Source organism: Canis aureus, chromosome 16, assembly GCF_053574225.1.
Source record: "Canis aureus isolate CA01 chromosome 16, VMU_Caureus_v.1.0, whole genome shotgun sequence".
In the NCBI taxonomy this organism is placed as follows: domain Eukaryota; kingdom Metazoa; phylum Chordata; class Mammalia; order Carnivora; family Canidae; genus Canis; species Canis aureus.
In genome coordinates this window covers 22885681-22901216 of record NC_135626.1, presented here as the reverse complement: position 1 = coordinate 22901216, position 15536 = coordinate 22885681, and the positions used below count along the sequence as shown (strand labels likewise).

Below are 15536 nucleotides of genomic sequence, written 5' to 3'. Positions count from 1 at the left end.
CCATCTGGTTCATGGCATCTGCTTCTCCCCAGGTGAGCAGTGCCTCAGGGACTGTGAAGGTGGTGATTGTGGACTCAGTCACTGCGGTGGTCTCCCCACTTCTGGGAGGTCAGCAGAGGGAAGGTAAGAGGTGTGGCAAAGTCCAGGATCTGGGACATGATCTTACCTCCCAGCTCTGGAACCCAGTCCCTGGTCAGCCTGGTCATAGGTGCCCTGCTGCCCTGACCCTCTGCTTCTCCTCCTCCAGGGTTGGCGCTGATGATGCAGCTGGCTAGAGAGCTGAAGACGCTGGCCCGGGACCTTGGCATGGCGGTGGTGGTGAGGAAGTGGGCTAGGCCAGCTTGCTGGTCTTCTCTCTGCTCCCTGGGCTGTGCTGAGATGGGGGGACATGGATTCGATTTCTAGTTCCAGCTGTTTGCTTCCCTTAAATGGCAACGTCTGAACCCCCAAAGTGGCCCTTCTTCCTTGGGCCATCTAGAGCACTGGACTGTGTTGGGGTCAGACATAAAGAGCCAAGGGGTAAAGGACAGCCTCGGTTTTCTTTTTTACTTTAAGACAGATCTATCTAGGTATAATTCACACAGAGTAACTCCTCGTTCGAAGTTTGGCTAACAGATGCTAATGTATCCGGTCTCGTTACCCCGGCATAATCAAGATCTAGAATATTTCGGTCACCGCAGAGAGGTCCCTGAGCCCCAGACAACCACTGATCAAGTGTCTGTTCGTATAGTTTTGCCTCTTCCGGTGCTTCACAGAAAGGGATGTTTTTGCTTTCAACATCACTTTTTCTGCTTACAGAGTACTTTTTTAAAAGTCTGCCTGTTTCTCATAGAGTAAAAAATAGTTAAATATAAGAGACAAATGTGTAGTAAATCTCCATATCCACAGAAAACATATTAATATTTTTTATATATCTCCATAGGATCTTTTTAAAATTTTTTTATTTTTTTAATATTTATTTATTTATGATGGACATAGAGAGAGAGAGAGAGAGAGAGTGGCAGAGACGCAGGAGGAGGCAGAAGCAGGCTCCATGCCGGGAGCCTGATATGGGACTCGATCCCGGGACTCCAGGATCCCGCCCTGGGCCAAAGGCAGACGCTAAACCGCTGAGCCACCCAAGGATCCCCATCTTTTTATTTTTATTTTTTTTAAGATTTTATTTATCCATTCATGAGAGAGAGGCAGAGACACAGGCAGAGGGAGAAGCAGGCTCCCTGCAGGGAGCCCCATGCAGGACTGGATCCCAGGTCTCCAGGGTCACGCCTCTGGCAGAAGGTGGCGCTAAACCACTGAGCCACCTGGGCTGCCCTCTCCATAGGATCTTTACTCTCTGCATATATATATACATATACTTTTAACCAGCTTTCCAATTAAACTGTAACCTTATTTAAAAAAATAACTCATTTCATTCCACTTCCCATGTCTTTAAATAGATGCTTTAAGAATGCCATTTTTAGCAGTTACATATTTTATTTAATACCTGTGTTAGGGATCTCTGGGTGGCGCAGCGGTTTAGCGCCTGCCTTTCTTTGGCCCAGGGCGCGATCCTGGAGACCCGGGATCGAATCCCACATCGGGCTCCCGGTGCATGGAGCCTGCTTCTCCCTCTCCCTGTGTCTCTGCCTCTCTCTCTCTCTGTGTGGCTATCATAAATAAATAAAAATTAAAAAAGAAAATCTTTAATACCTGTGTTACTGGGGGTCAGCAAACTTGTCTGCAAAGGGCCAGACAGTAAATAGTCGAGGCTCTATGGCGATAACATTGACGTCACAGCTCCTCAGCTCCACCTGGATTGCGTGAGAGCAACCACAGACAGTCCTGAACAGAGGGCGTGGCTATGTTCCAGCCAAACTTGATTTTCAGAAACAATTTTGGGGCCATATTTGGCCTGTGGGGAGTAGTTTGCTAATACCCTGGTATCCCATAATGATCTATTTCCTCATTTGGTGCTTGGTAGGTCATACTGGTTTTCCTCTATTTTAAGTAAAACTCTGGGGTGCCTGGGTTTTATACATTGGACTCAATCTCAGGTCATGATCTGGGAGTCCTGAGATTGAGCCCCATGTTGGGCTCTGTGCTCAGCAGGGAGTTTGGTCGAGATTCTCCTCTCCCTCTGTCCTTCCCCACTGCTCACATGCTCACATTCTCTCTCTCTCTCTAATAAATAAATCTTTAAGGAAAATTCTAATGAACACCTTTATACCCTAACTTCATTGCACATTTCATATTATTCCTTCATATTATTCCCTCAAGATTTCAGTAATCTAAAAGTATAATAACTGAGTTAGGGATACACACATTTTTATTTCTTATTATTTTATTTTTTAAAAAGGTTTTATTTATTTGAGAGAGAAAGAGTAGCAGAAAGAGAGGGAGCACGAGCTAGGGTGGGCTTTGGGCAGAGGGAGAGGGAGAATCAGACTCCTTGCTGAGCCAGGAGTCCAACACGGGGCTCAATCCCAGGCATCCCGGGGATACACACATTTTTAAATATGTAGGTATGATATCGCTGAATTTCCAGGAAGGTCATACTAATTTCTACACCCACCAGCAGTGTTCTTTTGTACTTAAGTTGAGTTCTAGGGCTTCTCTCTCCTGACTTTAGGGTGTACGTGATCTTCTGCTTGTGCCCCTGCCCCTGGTTGGAGGGCTGGTGGGGAGAATCTCATTAAAAGGGTGCCGTAAAGCTCAGGTTGCCTGCCCATGACTATCCTGGGCATAGTAGAACTGACTGACCAGACTATGACCTCCCTTTCAAAGCTCGCACGACTCCCCTACACACAGATGTGCTCCGTGACACAAAGCACGGGGTGCATGTGGCTTCAGAATGCCTGTCTGGGGATGCCTGGGTGGCTCAGCGGTTGAGTGTCTGCCTTGGGCTCAGGGCATGATCCTGGTCCCAGGATCGAGTCCCACATCCGGACTCCTTGAGAGGAACCTGCTTCTCCCTCTGCCTGTGTCTCTGCCTCTCTCTGTGTATCTTTCATGAATAAATAAATAAAATATTTTAAAAAAAGAAGGCCTGTCTGCTGGGTTGGGGATAGGAGGCGCAGGCCCACCACTGGCTTCCCATCAGCAGAGTGCAGACAGCCCTGCTTATTCCCAGACACATGCCTGTTACCTTCTGCTGTAATCAAGCCTGAGACATTGTGATTTTTTTTTTTTTAAGATTTTATTTATTTACTCATGAGAGACACAGAGAGAGAGGCAGAGACACAGGCAGAAGGAGAAGTAGGCTCCATGCAGGGAGCCCGATGTGGGACTCAATCCCAGGACCCAGGATCATGCTCTGAGCCAAAGGCAGACAGATGCTCAACCACTGAGCAACCCAGGCATCCCAGACATTGTGATTTAGTGGAAAAAGTTAAACACAAGTGAGGACCCAGGGGGCTAGTTCCAGAGCTGCTGTCAATAACTTTGAGAGCCTTGGAGAAGTCATTTCTCTGTGCTGGGCCTCAGTCTTGCCACTTAAAGAATGAAAAAGCAGTAGGAACAGATGTCCTCACACTAGCATTATCAATCTGGAAATCTTTGATTCTGCTTCAGGTGACCAACCACATGACCCGAGACAGGGACAGCGGGGAGCTCAAACCTGCCCTTGGACGCTCCTGGAGCTTTGTACCCAGCACCCGGATTCTCCTGGACATTGATGAAGGAGCAAGAGCATCAGGCAGTTGGCGCAGGGCGTGTCTGACCAAATCTCCCCGTCTGGTGAGCCTGCCACAGGGGAAAGCTGGGAATCTGGGCCTTTGAGGGTGTCTGCATGCCCAGAATTCTTGGATGCTGAGAGTTGGCAACCAAAGAGGCTTTCTGCTTGGATAGCTTAACTCAAAAACTTAACCCTTCCCTCCTGTCTCCTTCCAGCCAACAGGTTTCCAGGAGATGGTTGACATTGGGACCTGGGGGCCTCCAGAGCAGAGCCCAGCGTCACAGGGAGATCAGATATGACTGTGCTATTGATTGGGAAAGGGAAGGGCATCGAGCGCCCCACCTCTGCACACAGTGACAGCTGCTGTTCACTGCCACCCAGCACTGGGGACTAGGGTTGAAGCTCCTGGGCTGGGCAGAGACGGCTCTGTTTCCTCAGCTGCTCTTTCTGTGGAAACAGAGCTACCGGTGAGAGAAGATGCTATGGTGGAAGGACACAGAAACTCATGCTGGTGCCAAGTTTTCTTCCTTGTTTCTATCCTGTCTGTTTCCAGTGGGGACCCAAGTTCACTCTGAAGAGGTCTGCTAGTGACCGGACAGAACCCGGTGTATCACCATCATCGCCATGCTCCATCTTCATGCAGTGACTGAGCTGGGAGGCCTCCAGCTTGCTTCTGCTTTTCCTTCTCTTTTTTATTTTGCCTTTTTCCACCTGTAAGATGGGGCGCCCTTTTCCCCAGCTTTGTCTTTGAGTTACTGGGTGGAAATAAATTCAAAGCCCTTCTTTATCTATGTTATGCTCTTAAAAATATGAACAGGAAATTCCTGGAGCCCCAGAGCCACCTAATTTCCCCCCCAGAAGGGTGTTTTTCAGTTTCCCTCAGTGAGGTTCCAAAGAATGGTTATTCCTTTTTTTCCTCTTGCTGATATGGTTTCACACACCTGCATGCATCACTGTGACTAGGTGAGACCATGAACTCGCTGTAGTCCCAGGGATATAATTTAACAGGAAGGGAGAATGTGGCCACAGTGAATCCAGCTACTTGTTTATTATGCACATGCCCTGTAGGGCCCCTCCACAGTAGAGAGTAGCCAGAGGTGCTGAACCATGGCCTTGCCCATAAACAGACAGAGGAGAATTTGCACAGTAAATAGAGCCAGCTGGGAAAATTGATGCTGGCGTAAATAATACATGGCAAATCTAGTCCTTTATGCAGAAATTCATTGCTAGTGGCTCCGAGATGCAATATAATTACCCTTCTCTTCCTGCCAGCTGTACCACAGCCTGGTGCCCTAGTGTATGAAATAACCCCCCTGTCTGTTAGTGGCACTGTGGCCATCCATCTGAGAGCTGTAGCCCTGGCTGGGGTAGGGGAAAGGAGGACACCAGGGGAGGAATAATAAAAGGCAAAGTAGAAAAATGAGCAGAATTGTTCACTGACCACATTTTTTTTAAAGGAAGGTCGCCTTTTTTGGTTAGAGAGCCTGTCGTGATTAATTAGTTGTGTCTTGGCTGCAGGAAGAGGGGGGGTCAGAGTTACAGGGGGAAGATAGAACATTAAGATGATGAGCATAGCAGAGAGAGAAGCAGGAAGCATTGAGGGTTGGGAACGAGTGGCAAACCGGCTCCAGGGTAACTACCTGTGTTGGGGAGCCTGAGACTGGGGAAACCTTGGCACTGCTGCCTGCAGAGGGGATCCCAGGAGAAACTAATCTTCTGTAACCTCATACCATGAATGGTTGGTGTATTTCCGCAACCATAGTAGGAAGCAGTACATTAAGCTAGGCATGACAAATCCCTGCCACTCCTACCATTTGGGTATTTTGAGCCCATGGAGGCCTCACCAATCATCCAAGCATTCATTCTTCGTGGAACTTGGAGTGTTTTGCAGTTTTTCTCTGCATGGCACTCCAGGTAGTCATGATCTGCTAGTTGGGAGTTGGCATGTGAGGTGGAACCTGGCTGCCGTCTCTTCCACAGGCTGATCTACCATGTTTCCTGTATGTGGTGAGTTGGGACCCTGGAATATGAGAGGCCTGTAAAGGTCGTGTACCCTATCCTGTCATTTAACAGAGAGGGATACTGAGGACCAAAGAGGGGCAGTGACAGTCCCGTGGCACTCAGGACTCCTGATTCCTTTTTTTTTTTTTTTTAAGATTTTATTTATTCATGAGAGACACACAGAGAGAGGCAGAGACATAGGCAGAGGGGAGAAGCAGCCTTCATGCAAGGAGCCTAATGCGGTACTTGATCCTGGGACTCCAGGATCCTGCCCTGAGCCAAAGGCAGACACTCAATCTCTGAGCCACCAAGGCGTCCCAGGACTCCTGATTCCTAAGCCAGGACTCTCTGAGTCTCCATGTTGCCTGTAGTTTCCCATGTGTGCAGCTGTCTTCCCACTGGGCACTGACTCCAGTCAGGATGCCATGGCCATCACCTAGGTGGCCTCGCTGGCCATGGTAAGGTGCCCCATTCACTGTGCTCCAGACCACCTGTGACATTCCTGTAGGACCTTGTCCCTCACAGCTTACTCCCTCCCTGGACTTTGCTGTCAGACCAGGGCTTTATCTCGTGCTGCCTGCTGCCCCTGCAAACCATTCCAGGCACACTGCACTGAGCAGTTCCCCTTACAGGCCTCAGGCCAGGCTGACTCTCCTGTCCAGGTGTGTCTTGCTTCCTTTGCTTTAGTGTCTGCTTCTATGTCCAGTGCACATCCATCCTAACATCCTCCCCCCCTTTTTTTTACATCTTCCCTTTTAATGCATGAAGTATGATCTATATAGACTAACCCTTCTCTACCACTCATCTTTGTGCACTTGTCTGCCCATGCCCATGAGCTCAAGATCCATTTCCTTAAATATTTTATTTACTTGTTTGTCTATTTGTTTATTTATTTGAGAGAGAGGGAGAGCACAAGGAGGAGAAGGGCAAAGGGAGAAGCAGACTCCCCACCTAGCAGAGAGCCTGATGCAGGGCTTAGTCAGAGGAACTCAGGATCATGACCTGAGCCAAAAGCAGATGTTTAACCAACTGAGCAACCCAGGTACTCCAAGCTCAAGATCTATTTTAAGAGCTCCCATGTCAATTTTTCTTTTGTTCTTTCTATAGTCTGGGAACTCAATAATGGTTAGCTATATGAATGGCTTCATGGGCTTTCATGCATTTTAAAGATGGCAGAGGAGGAATGCAGGAAAGATTTTCTCTTCATCTAGATAGTCATTGAACCCCCAAAGTATCTTCTTTTTTTTTTTTTAAGATTTATTTATTTAAAAAAAAAAAGATTTATTTATTTATTCATTCATAGAGAGCAAAGAGAGAGGCAGAGACACAGGCAGAGGGAGAAGCAGGCTCCACGCAGGAAGCCCGATGTGGGACTCGATCCTGGGTCTCCAGGATCACACCCCAGGCTGCAGGCGGCGCTAAACCACTGCGCCACCGGGGCTGCCCCAAAGTATCTTCTTATGTACCTTTATACAGAGGACTCTTGTATTATTATTGATATTAGACAAAATTAATGTTGAGTCCCCACTGCAGGCTAGCACTTGATGACTTTAAGTGAGGCACTTGAACTCCCAAAGACTCTCAGGCAAAAGGTCCACGTATCATTGAGGCTGCTGTCCACTGCAGGCTGTGGACACCTGGCTTAAAGAGGCTTCAACAATAAGGACATTATCTCTAGTTACATGAAGTCCAAGGTTGGCTCATTCAGGGCTCAGTGTGAAGGGATGTAAGGCCCCTTTTACCTTTCTAGTCTGCTCTCCTTTTGTACTGATTTTGTCTTCAAGCTCATTCTCCTCATTAAAGCCTGGGTGTCGCCATTCTGAGCATGAATCCAGACATGACAATATCTACCGGCAGGAACGTAATCTTTGCATCCTTTTAGTTAAAAACTCAACTTCCAACCACAGCAGACTTACCTCATGTCTTCCTGAGGTAAGTGTTGCTTCCTGAACCCACATCTAAATCACAGCAAGGGAAATTAGTCTGTGATTGGCTCAGATCAACCAGAAAATAGCCCTGGAACTGGGGCTGGGGACAGGCTTTCCTTAAGCATGTGCTATGGCCATTGGAAGGAGATGGGGGTGTTACTAGAAAGGATGGGATTGTGTGGAGGAATTGGACATCAAGGGCAACTGCTAGTGCGTGACATAGTCCAGAAAGCAAGTTTATTAAGGCTGTCCTGTGCTTCCGCCCTTTGTACACATCTCATTTAGATCTTAGGATGGCCTTGTGGCATGGGGAATCATTCCATTTTACAGACAATAGGAGCCCAGCAGGGCTGAGACCATAAGGCTAATTGGCAGCACCAGAATCCAAACTCGAAGTCTCATTCCAAACCCTACTTCTTTCCATCCTCATGCTGCCTTCAGCTCTGAATATGTAAATGTTTTGATAAAATTCTTTTTTTTTTTTAAGTTTTTATTTATTCATGAGAGAGAGAGAGAGAGAGGCAGAGACACAGGTAGAGGGAGAAGCAGGCTCCATGCAGGGAGCCTGATGTGGGACTCGATCCTGGGTCTCCAGGATCAGGCCCTGGGCTGAAGGCGCACTAAACTGCTGAGCCACCCGGGCTGCCCTAAAATTCTTTTTTTTTTTTTTTTTTAAATATTTTGCCCAGATAGTAGCCAAGGCTACATATCTTGACCTTTTCACAGCTTAGCTCACCATAAAAAGCTGGATCAGAGATCTACTTTATCAGTTCTTTCTGATTTCCTCTAGGGAATTTATGAGATAATGATATGCACATGGAGAAAGATTTCATTGGTATGAAAGTGAACTGGAGGGGTACATGGCTGGCTAAGTTGGAAAGGCAAATGACTCTTGATCTTGGTGTCGTGGGTTGGAGCCCCACACTGGGTGCAGAGATCACTTAAATAAATAAATAAATAAATAAATAGGGCATCCCAGCTGGCCCAGCTGTTTAGCGCCACCTTCAGCCCAAGGTGTGATCCTGGAGATCCGGAATCGAGTCCCATGTTGGGCTCCCGGCATGGAGCCTCCATGAATAAATAAATAAAATCTTAAAAAAAAAATCTGAATAAAAAACAATGGTCGCGGGATCCCTGGGTGGCGCAGCGGTTTGGCGCCTGCCTTTGGCCCAGGGCGCGATCCTGGAGACCCGGGATCGAATCCCACGTCGGGCTCCCGGTGCATGGAGCCTGCTTCTCCCTCTGCCTGTGTCTTTGCCTTTCTCTCTCTCTCTCTGTGACTATCATAAATAAATAAAAATTTAAAAAAAATTAAAAAAAAAAAAAAAAAAAAACAATGGTCGCAGGCAGCCCCAGTGGCGCAGCGGTGTAGCACCGCCTGCAGCCTGGGGTGTGATCCTGGAGACCCGGGATCGAGTCCCACGTCAGGCTTCCTGTATGGAGCCAGCTTCTCCCTCTGCCTGTGTCCCTGCCCTTTTCTCTCTGTGTCTATGAATAAATAAAATCTTAAAAAAACAAAAACAAAAAACAATGGTCGGGGCACCTGGGTGGCTCAGTTGGTTAAGTGTCTGCCTTTGGCTCAGGTCATGATCCTCAGGGTCCTGGGATCGAGCCCTGAATCAGGCACCCTGCTCAGCAGAGAGTTTTCCTCTCCCTCTGCCCCTGCCCCTGCCCCTTCCCCTGCTTGTGCTCTCTCCCACCCTTCCTCCCCACCTCTCAAATAAATAAATAAAATATTTTTTAAAAAATGGTCAAAACAATAGTCTGTGTGTCCCAGAGATGTGAACCAGGAGGAAATAAGGGATTTAGAAATGTGCAGATCCCGCTAGGTTTTTGCTGTGTTCTGGCATGGAATTGTACTGGGTAGAGTTAATATTGTCCAATGCGGTGTGTTGGGGAAGGGCATTGGAGAAGGCTCTGTGATGCATGGAGCTTAAATTAGAGCTGGTTATATTATTCATCAAAGATTATCCTCAAAAAGGTGTTTTTCTCATTTTTTTCTTGTCTTATTGCACTGGCTAGACTAACCTCAGATTTTTTTTTTTAAGATTTTATTTATTTATTCATGAGAGACACACAGAGAGAGAGAGAGAGAGAGGCAGAGACACAGGCAGAGGGATAAGCAGGCTCCATGCAGGGAGCCCAACGCGGGACTCGATCTGGGGTCTCCAAGATCACGCCCTGGGCTTCAGCTAAACCGCTGAGCCACCTAGGCTGCCCTAACTTCAGATATTAAGTCAAATAGAAGCACCCATAGCCATCACCCTGGTCTTGCTCCTGACTTTAGTGTGCTGTTTCTAGTATTTTATCATTAAGGTGCTGTAGGTTCCCTATCGTTACCTTTTATCAAGGTGGAGACCTCATTGTGTCTCCTGTTTATTGTGGAGAGGGAGGCCAGGTACTGGCTGTTACACTGGCCATACACACAATTCTCTCTCTCCCAGTTGATGGAAGGTATGTGTGTTCTGGGGCTATACAGCTGTACTTTATGTGCTGCACTAGTTTGAATAGCCTTTGAACCCTAGCTTTTCTCAGCCCCCTGTAGTTTCTGGGTATAACAGCCTTAATTGAAACCTAGGTTTTGCCAGAAGACAATGGGCCTATGGGGAAAAGGATACAAAGTCAAGGAACAAGATTTTTTTATATCTCAACTAATTCAGTCTTATCTCTGACACTTACTTGCTGAGTGTCACTGGATGAATCACTTAGACTCTTTAAGTCTTAGTTTCATCTACTGTGAAATGGTGAAAATAATGCCTGCTGTATGGGGTGCCTGGGTGGTTCAGTTGGTTAAGTGCCTTTTATTTTATTTTACTTTATTTTATTTTATTTTTATTTTATTTTTTTTATTTTAAAGATTTTATTTATTTATTCATGATAGTCACACAGAGAGAGAGAGAGGCAGAGACACAGGCAGAGGGAGAAGCAGGCTCCATGCACCGGGAGCCCGACGTGGGATTCGATCCCGGGTCTCCAGGATCATGCCCTGGGCCAAAGGCAGGCGCCAAACCGCTGCGCCACCCAGGGATCCCTTATTTTATTATTTTATTTTATTTTATTTATTTATTTATTTAATTATTTATTTATTTATTTATTATTTATTTATTTTTAAATTTATTTATGATAGTCACAGAGAGAGAGAGAGAGAGAGAGAGAGGCAGAGACAGAGGCAGAGGGAGAAGCAGGCCCCATGCACCGGGAGCCCGACGTGGGATTCGATCCCGGGTCTCCAGGATCGCGCCCCGAGCCCAAAGCAGGCGCCAAACCGCTGCGCCACCCAGGGATCCCTATTTTATTTTTTTAAATAAATTTTTATTTATTTATGATAGTCACACACACACACACACACAGAGGCAGAGACACAGGCAGAGGGAGAAGCAGGCTCCATGCACCGGGAGCCCGACATGGGATTCGATCCCAGGTCTCCAGGATCGCGCCCTGGGCCAAAGGCAGGCGCCAAACCGCTGCGCCACCCAGGGATCCCATGACTTTTATTTTAATTTTTAAGATTTTATTTATTCATGGGAGATACAGAGAGAGGCAGAGACATAGGCAGAGGGAGAAGCAGGCTCCCCATGGGGACCTTGATGTGGGACTCGATCCCACTGGGATCATGACCCAAGCCAAAGGCAGATGCCCAACCACTGAGCCACACAGGTACCTCAAGTGCCTTTTATTAAAAAAAAATTATTTACTTATTTTCAAGTGAGAGCGAGTGAGCAAGAGAGAGCCTCAAGTGTGGGGAGGGAAGGGGCAGAGAGAGAGGGAGGACCCTGGGATCCTGACCTGAGCTGAAGGCAGACACTTAACTGACTGAGCCACCCAGGTGCTCTGGAGTGGCTGACTTGATTTCATCTCAGTCATGATTGTGGGATCAAACCCTCCTCAGGTTCTATACTAACTAATCTAGGAGAAGGCTTGAGGATTCTCCCTCTCCCCCTGCCCTTCCCCTTTCCCTTTAGAGAGATTTCTCTCTCTTTCAAATAGATAAATCTTTAAAAATAAACTAATGCCTGATGGATAGTCATATGTAAGCACCAAATACTTTTCCAGGCCTATAATGGGTTTTAATCTCATATCATTGTGGGGCTTCTGATGCTTGGGAGGTAATAGCAACAGCTTCCTTCTGTCCAGGTAAGGCCAGCTTCATGGTAGTGTGATCAGTGCAATTGCACAGAGCCCTGTGCTGACTTTAATATTTTACTGTTGCCATATTGAAATTCTTTTTTTTTTTTTTTTTAAGATTTTATTTATTTGACAGGGAGCACTAGCAAGGGGAGTGGCCAGCAGAGGCCAAGGGAGAAGCAGACTCCCTGCTGAGCCCAAAGCGGACATGTGGACATGCGCTCCATCTCAGGACCCTGAGATCATTACCCGAGCCAAAGGTAGATGCTTAACCAACCCAGCCACCCAGGGGCCCTCATCCTGAAATTCTTAATACTTTTTGAACAAGGGTCCCATATTTTGTACCAGGCCCTGCAAACTGTGTAGCCAGTCCTATCTCTAGGAAGGAGCAGAACTCTTGTACTGGTTCTTATCTTTGAAAAATACCCTACCCCTGATTTCTTAGGGAATAACTCCCTTAGAGAGTTACCTCCTGTAGAAAAATTGGAATTGGGATCCCTGGGTGGCGCAGCGGTTTGGCGCCTGCCTTTGGCCCAGGGCGCGATCCTGGAGACCCGGGATCAAATCCCACATCAGGCTCCCAGTGCATGGAGCCTGCTTCTCCCTCTGTCTGTGTCTCTGCCTCTCTCTCTCTCTCTCTCTCTGTGACTATCATAAATAAATAAAAAAAAAAAAAAAAAAAGAAAAATTGGAATTAGCATCTTATGTCTGCTTATCTCTGTTCCATTCTGGGGTAATCTACACAGCCTCTTTCAGAAAGGAATACTTTATATTTTACATAACTTATTAGGTCCAGAGGAGTTAAGAGGGGACTGGTGAAATGGAATGATGATTTGGAGTTTTGGGTAAGGAAAAGATTTAGGCTCAAAATGCCTTACGTGTCCATTATACTTGGACAAGGTAATGTCTCTGTCTCATTGGTAGAATCTGTGTTGCAGGGGAATTATATTTTCCTTCTTGGTAAAATTATATGTCTCAGGGGAATTTAACAGGTAATTTGTGTACAGTACCTTTCACAGAGAGTCTGGCACATAGTAGGTGCTCAAGCACCATTAATTCTTTCAGCCCTTGCCAGAAGTAACAAAAATCAGGGCCCTAGGACTTGGTATGCTGCTGCCAATAATAGAAATAATATGATTTATTTTTTCACTACTGTTTGGGGAAAGGCATGTGCTTCATAAATATGTATTGGAAAGTACTTAGTAAATGAGTAGAAATAATAAAAATATGTCAAAGTAAACAGCTCCTATAAATATGTCACTTGGTAGACAAATTAGTGTTTTATAACTACTAAATACCATTGCTTGCCGAAAAGGATTTTAGATTACTTGCACAATGGGCACATTATTGAGTGCCTCTGCAGAAGGACATGCTAAAGATGAAAAATAGTGATGGTGATAATGTTAAAGGTGGAGAAAGGAGAAATGTGGGCAAATGCAGCTCTGAGACCTTCTTGCTTCAGTGATAGGCACATTATTTAACAGCATTCTCATGATTTAGCTGTAATGTGGACAGAGGGCCCAGGGGGAAAAAATGACCTCCAGAGGATGTCATGAATCTAGACTCTAGTCATTGGGTCCAGCTAGTGGATTGAGTGTTCTTCTGTTTGGGACTGAGCACTCAGCTTGTAAACTGAGCTTACAAGAACATCTCTGGTCTCACCCCATCCTTGTTCTGGGCCTATTAACTTTCTATGACTATAATTAACGCTGAAAGGAGGAGAGATCAGGTGGAGAACGCTGTGCCTTAATCACAGGTCACAAATCCATTTCAAAAATGAGAGGATGAACAATGTCCTGACATCTCAAGAGGAAAGGAATCAGAGGGGAAAATAGAAGACAATGCCTCCCTCCATGGGGGGAATAAAGCCTCGGAGAGAAGCAGAGAAGACAAAATTCCATCAAGGAAAGTTACGAAATAGCCAGGTAGGAAAAAACATGAGGGTCGGGAGTCCTCTAGGCTGCCTGTCTTTCCATGAGTTACTGGGGGTGGAAAGACCTGGTGTCAAATTTCAGCTTGGCCTTTTTCAAACTGTGTGGCTTTGGGTAAATTACTTAACCTTCAGATCTTCATTAATAACATGGGAATGAGGGATCCCTGGGTGGCGCAGTGGTTTGGCACCTGCCTTTGGTCCAGGGCGTGATCCTGGAGACCCGGGATTGAGTCCCGCGTCAGGCTCCCGGTGCATGGAGCCTGCTTCTCCCTCTGCCTATCTCTCTCTCTTTCTCTCTCTCTGTGACTATCATAAATACATAAGAAAATTAAAAACAAACAAACAAACAAACAAAAAACATGGGAATGATAGTACTCAGTTTGCTGGGTTGTGAAGATTAGAAATACTTGTGGAGGGGATCCCTGGATGGCTGAGCAGTTTGGCGCCTGCCTTTGGCCCAGGTCAACCCTGGAGACCTGGAATCAAGTCCCATGTCGGGCTCCGGGCATGGAGCCTGCTTCTCCCTCTTCCTGTGTCTCTGCCTCTCTCTCTCCGACTGTGTCTATCATAAAAAAAATGTGGAGGGACAGTCCAGGTATATAAATGATAGTATCTTTTTAAGAGAGAGAACGAGCACAGGGAGAGGGAGAAGCAGACTGCTGAGCAGGGAGCCCAAAGCAGGGCTCTCTATTCCAGGATCCTGAGATAATGACCTGAGCCAAAGGCAGATGCTTAACTGTCAGAGCCACTCAGGCGCCCCTAAATGGTAGTATTTTTATGTCATTTTTTTCCCCGCCTGATAGTCCTTATATTGAAATACAAATTGCAAAGAACAACTGTGGGAGGTTTCATTGGAACCTAAAAGCAGAAGAAAATTAAGTGTTAATAGACATGCTCCGAATAATTATTAAGATGTATATTACAATAGTGAAAGGGAAAATAAGGGAAGGGAGAAGAAATGTGTGGGAAATATCAGAAAGGGAGACAGAACATAAAGACTGCTAACTCTGGGAAACGAACTAGGGGTGGTAGAAGGGGAGGAGGGCGGGGGGTGGGAGTGAATGGGTGACGGGCACTGGGTGTTATTCTGTATGTTAGTAAATTGAACACCAATAAAAAAGAAAAATAAGATGTATATTATTTTCATAACTAGGTATTTTCTTTGTCCACGCTGGCTAACGATCCCCATGCAACCCTGGTGCTTTACAGGTTACTAAGCACTTCTATGTGCATTAGCTTAGATCATCCTCACAGCACCCCGCCTCCTAACAACCATACCAATTGTTTCAGGGATGAGGAAGCTGGAGTTCAGAGGCGTTAAGTACCTGCTGAAAGGTACGCAGCTGATGACTGCCCGGGGTGGGCTCCTGAGCACATTCTCCTACCAAGGCCTTCCTTTGAGCACTTTCCTCACTCTCCTAAGGTAAACGTAGCTAGCCCTGGGGGTTCAGACCTGGAAATGCTAGACGAGGGCGGTGCCAGCAAGTGAGTGGGACGGGCATGGGTTTTGAAGTCTTACACACCTGGCTTCTAATACCTTCCAGCTACGAGACCTCGAATAAGCTAGTGAACCCTGGTGGGCCTGGGTCTCCTCCATCGTGCTCTGGGCAACCATCACCTGCTTACCGCATTGTCAGAACCGGGAGATAGGAGTGAGGCAACTCGCAAACTCTTGCGACGAGACGAGTTCAGGGATGTTAAGGGACTGGCCCAAGGTCACCAAGCTGGACCTCCACCTGGCTGAGCCCCGGACCTGGACTCCAGCTTCTCGCGCAGAGTCCGGTGACCAAGGCAAGGAGGAGGAGAGGACGCCCTGACACAGGGCAACCGACGGCTGGGTCGCCGCCCCGCAGGGCTCTGGTCCCATCTCGGCCGGCCGGGCCTCCGGCGGCCTCAG

General features: G+C 46.8%; 1 protein-coding gene and 2 long non-coding RNA genes across 6 annotated transcripts in view; 2 read left to right on the top strand and 1 right to left on the bottom strand.

Annotated features, from left to right (window-relative positions):
- Positions 1-4439, top strand: part of RAD51D (RAD51 paralog D) — a 17837-nt gene extending 13398 nt beyond the window's left edge. For 2 of the 4 annotated variants that reach the window (XM_077852208.1, XM_077852207.1), the window contains 4 exons: positions 33-123; positions 248-318; positions 3550-3714; positions 3868-4439. In XM_077852208.1, coding sequence (XP_077708334.1) covers positions 33-123; positions 248-318; positions 3550-3714; positions 3868-3951 — 411 coding nt within the window. In that variant the 3' untranslated portion in view covers positions 3952-4439. Of the gene's footprint in view, positions 1-32; positions 124-247; positions 319-555; positions 996-3549; positions 3715-3867 lie in introns of those variants that run through there. The other 2 variants (XM_077852210.1, XM_077852209.1) reach the window with 2 other exon arrangements.
- The window catches only part of LOC144286131 (uncharacterized), a 19195-nt gene extending 3660 nt beyond the window's left edge, over positions 1-15535 (bottom strand). Inside the window, exons 1-2 of the long non-coding RNA XR_013354223.1 lie at positions 15266-15535; positions 167-373 (exon numbers count right to left, since the gene is read on the bottom strand). This is a non-coding gene — a long non-coding RNA (uncharacterized LOC144286131). The remainder of the gene's footprint in view (positions 1-166; positions 374-15265) is intronic.
- Positions 10725-15536, top strand: LOC144286132 (uncharacterized). The gene is made up of 3 exons (XR_013354224.1): positions 10725-11966; positions 13463-13631; positions 14930-15536. It is a non-coding gene; the product is annotated as an uncharacterized LOC144286132 (long non-coding RNA).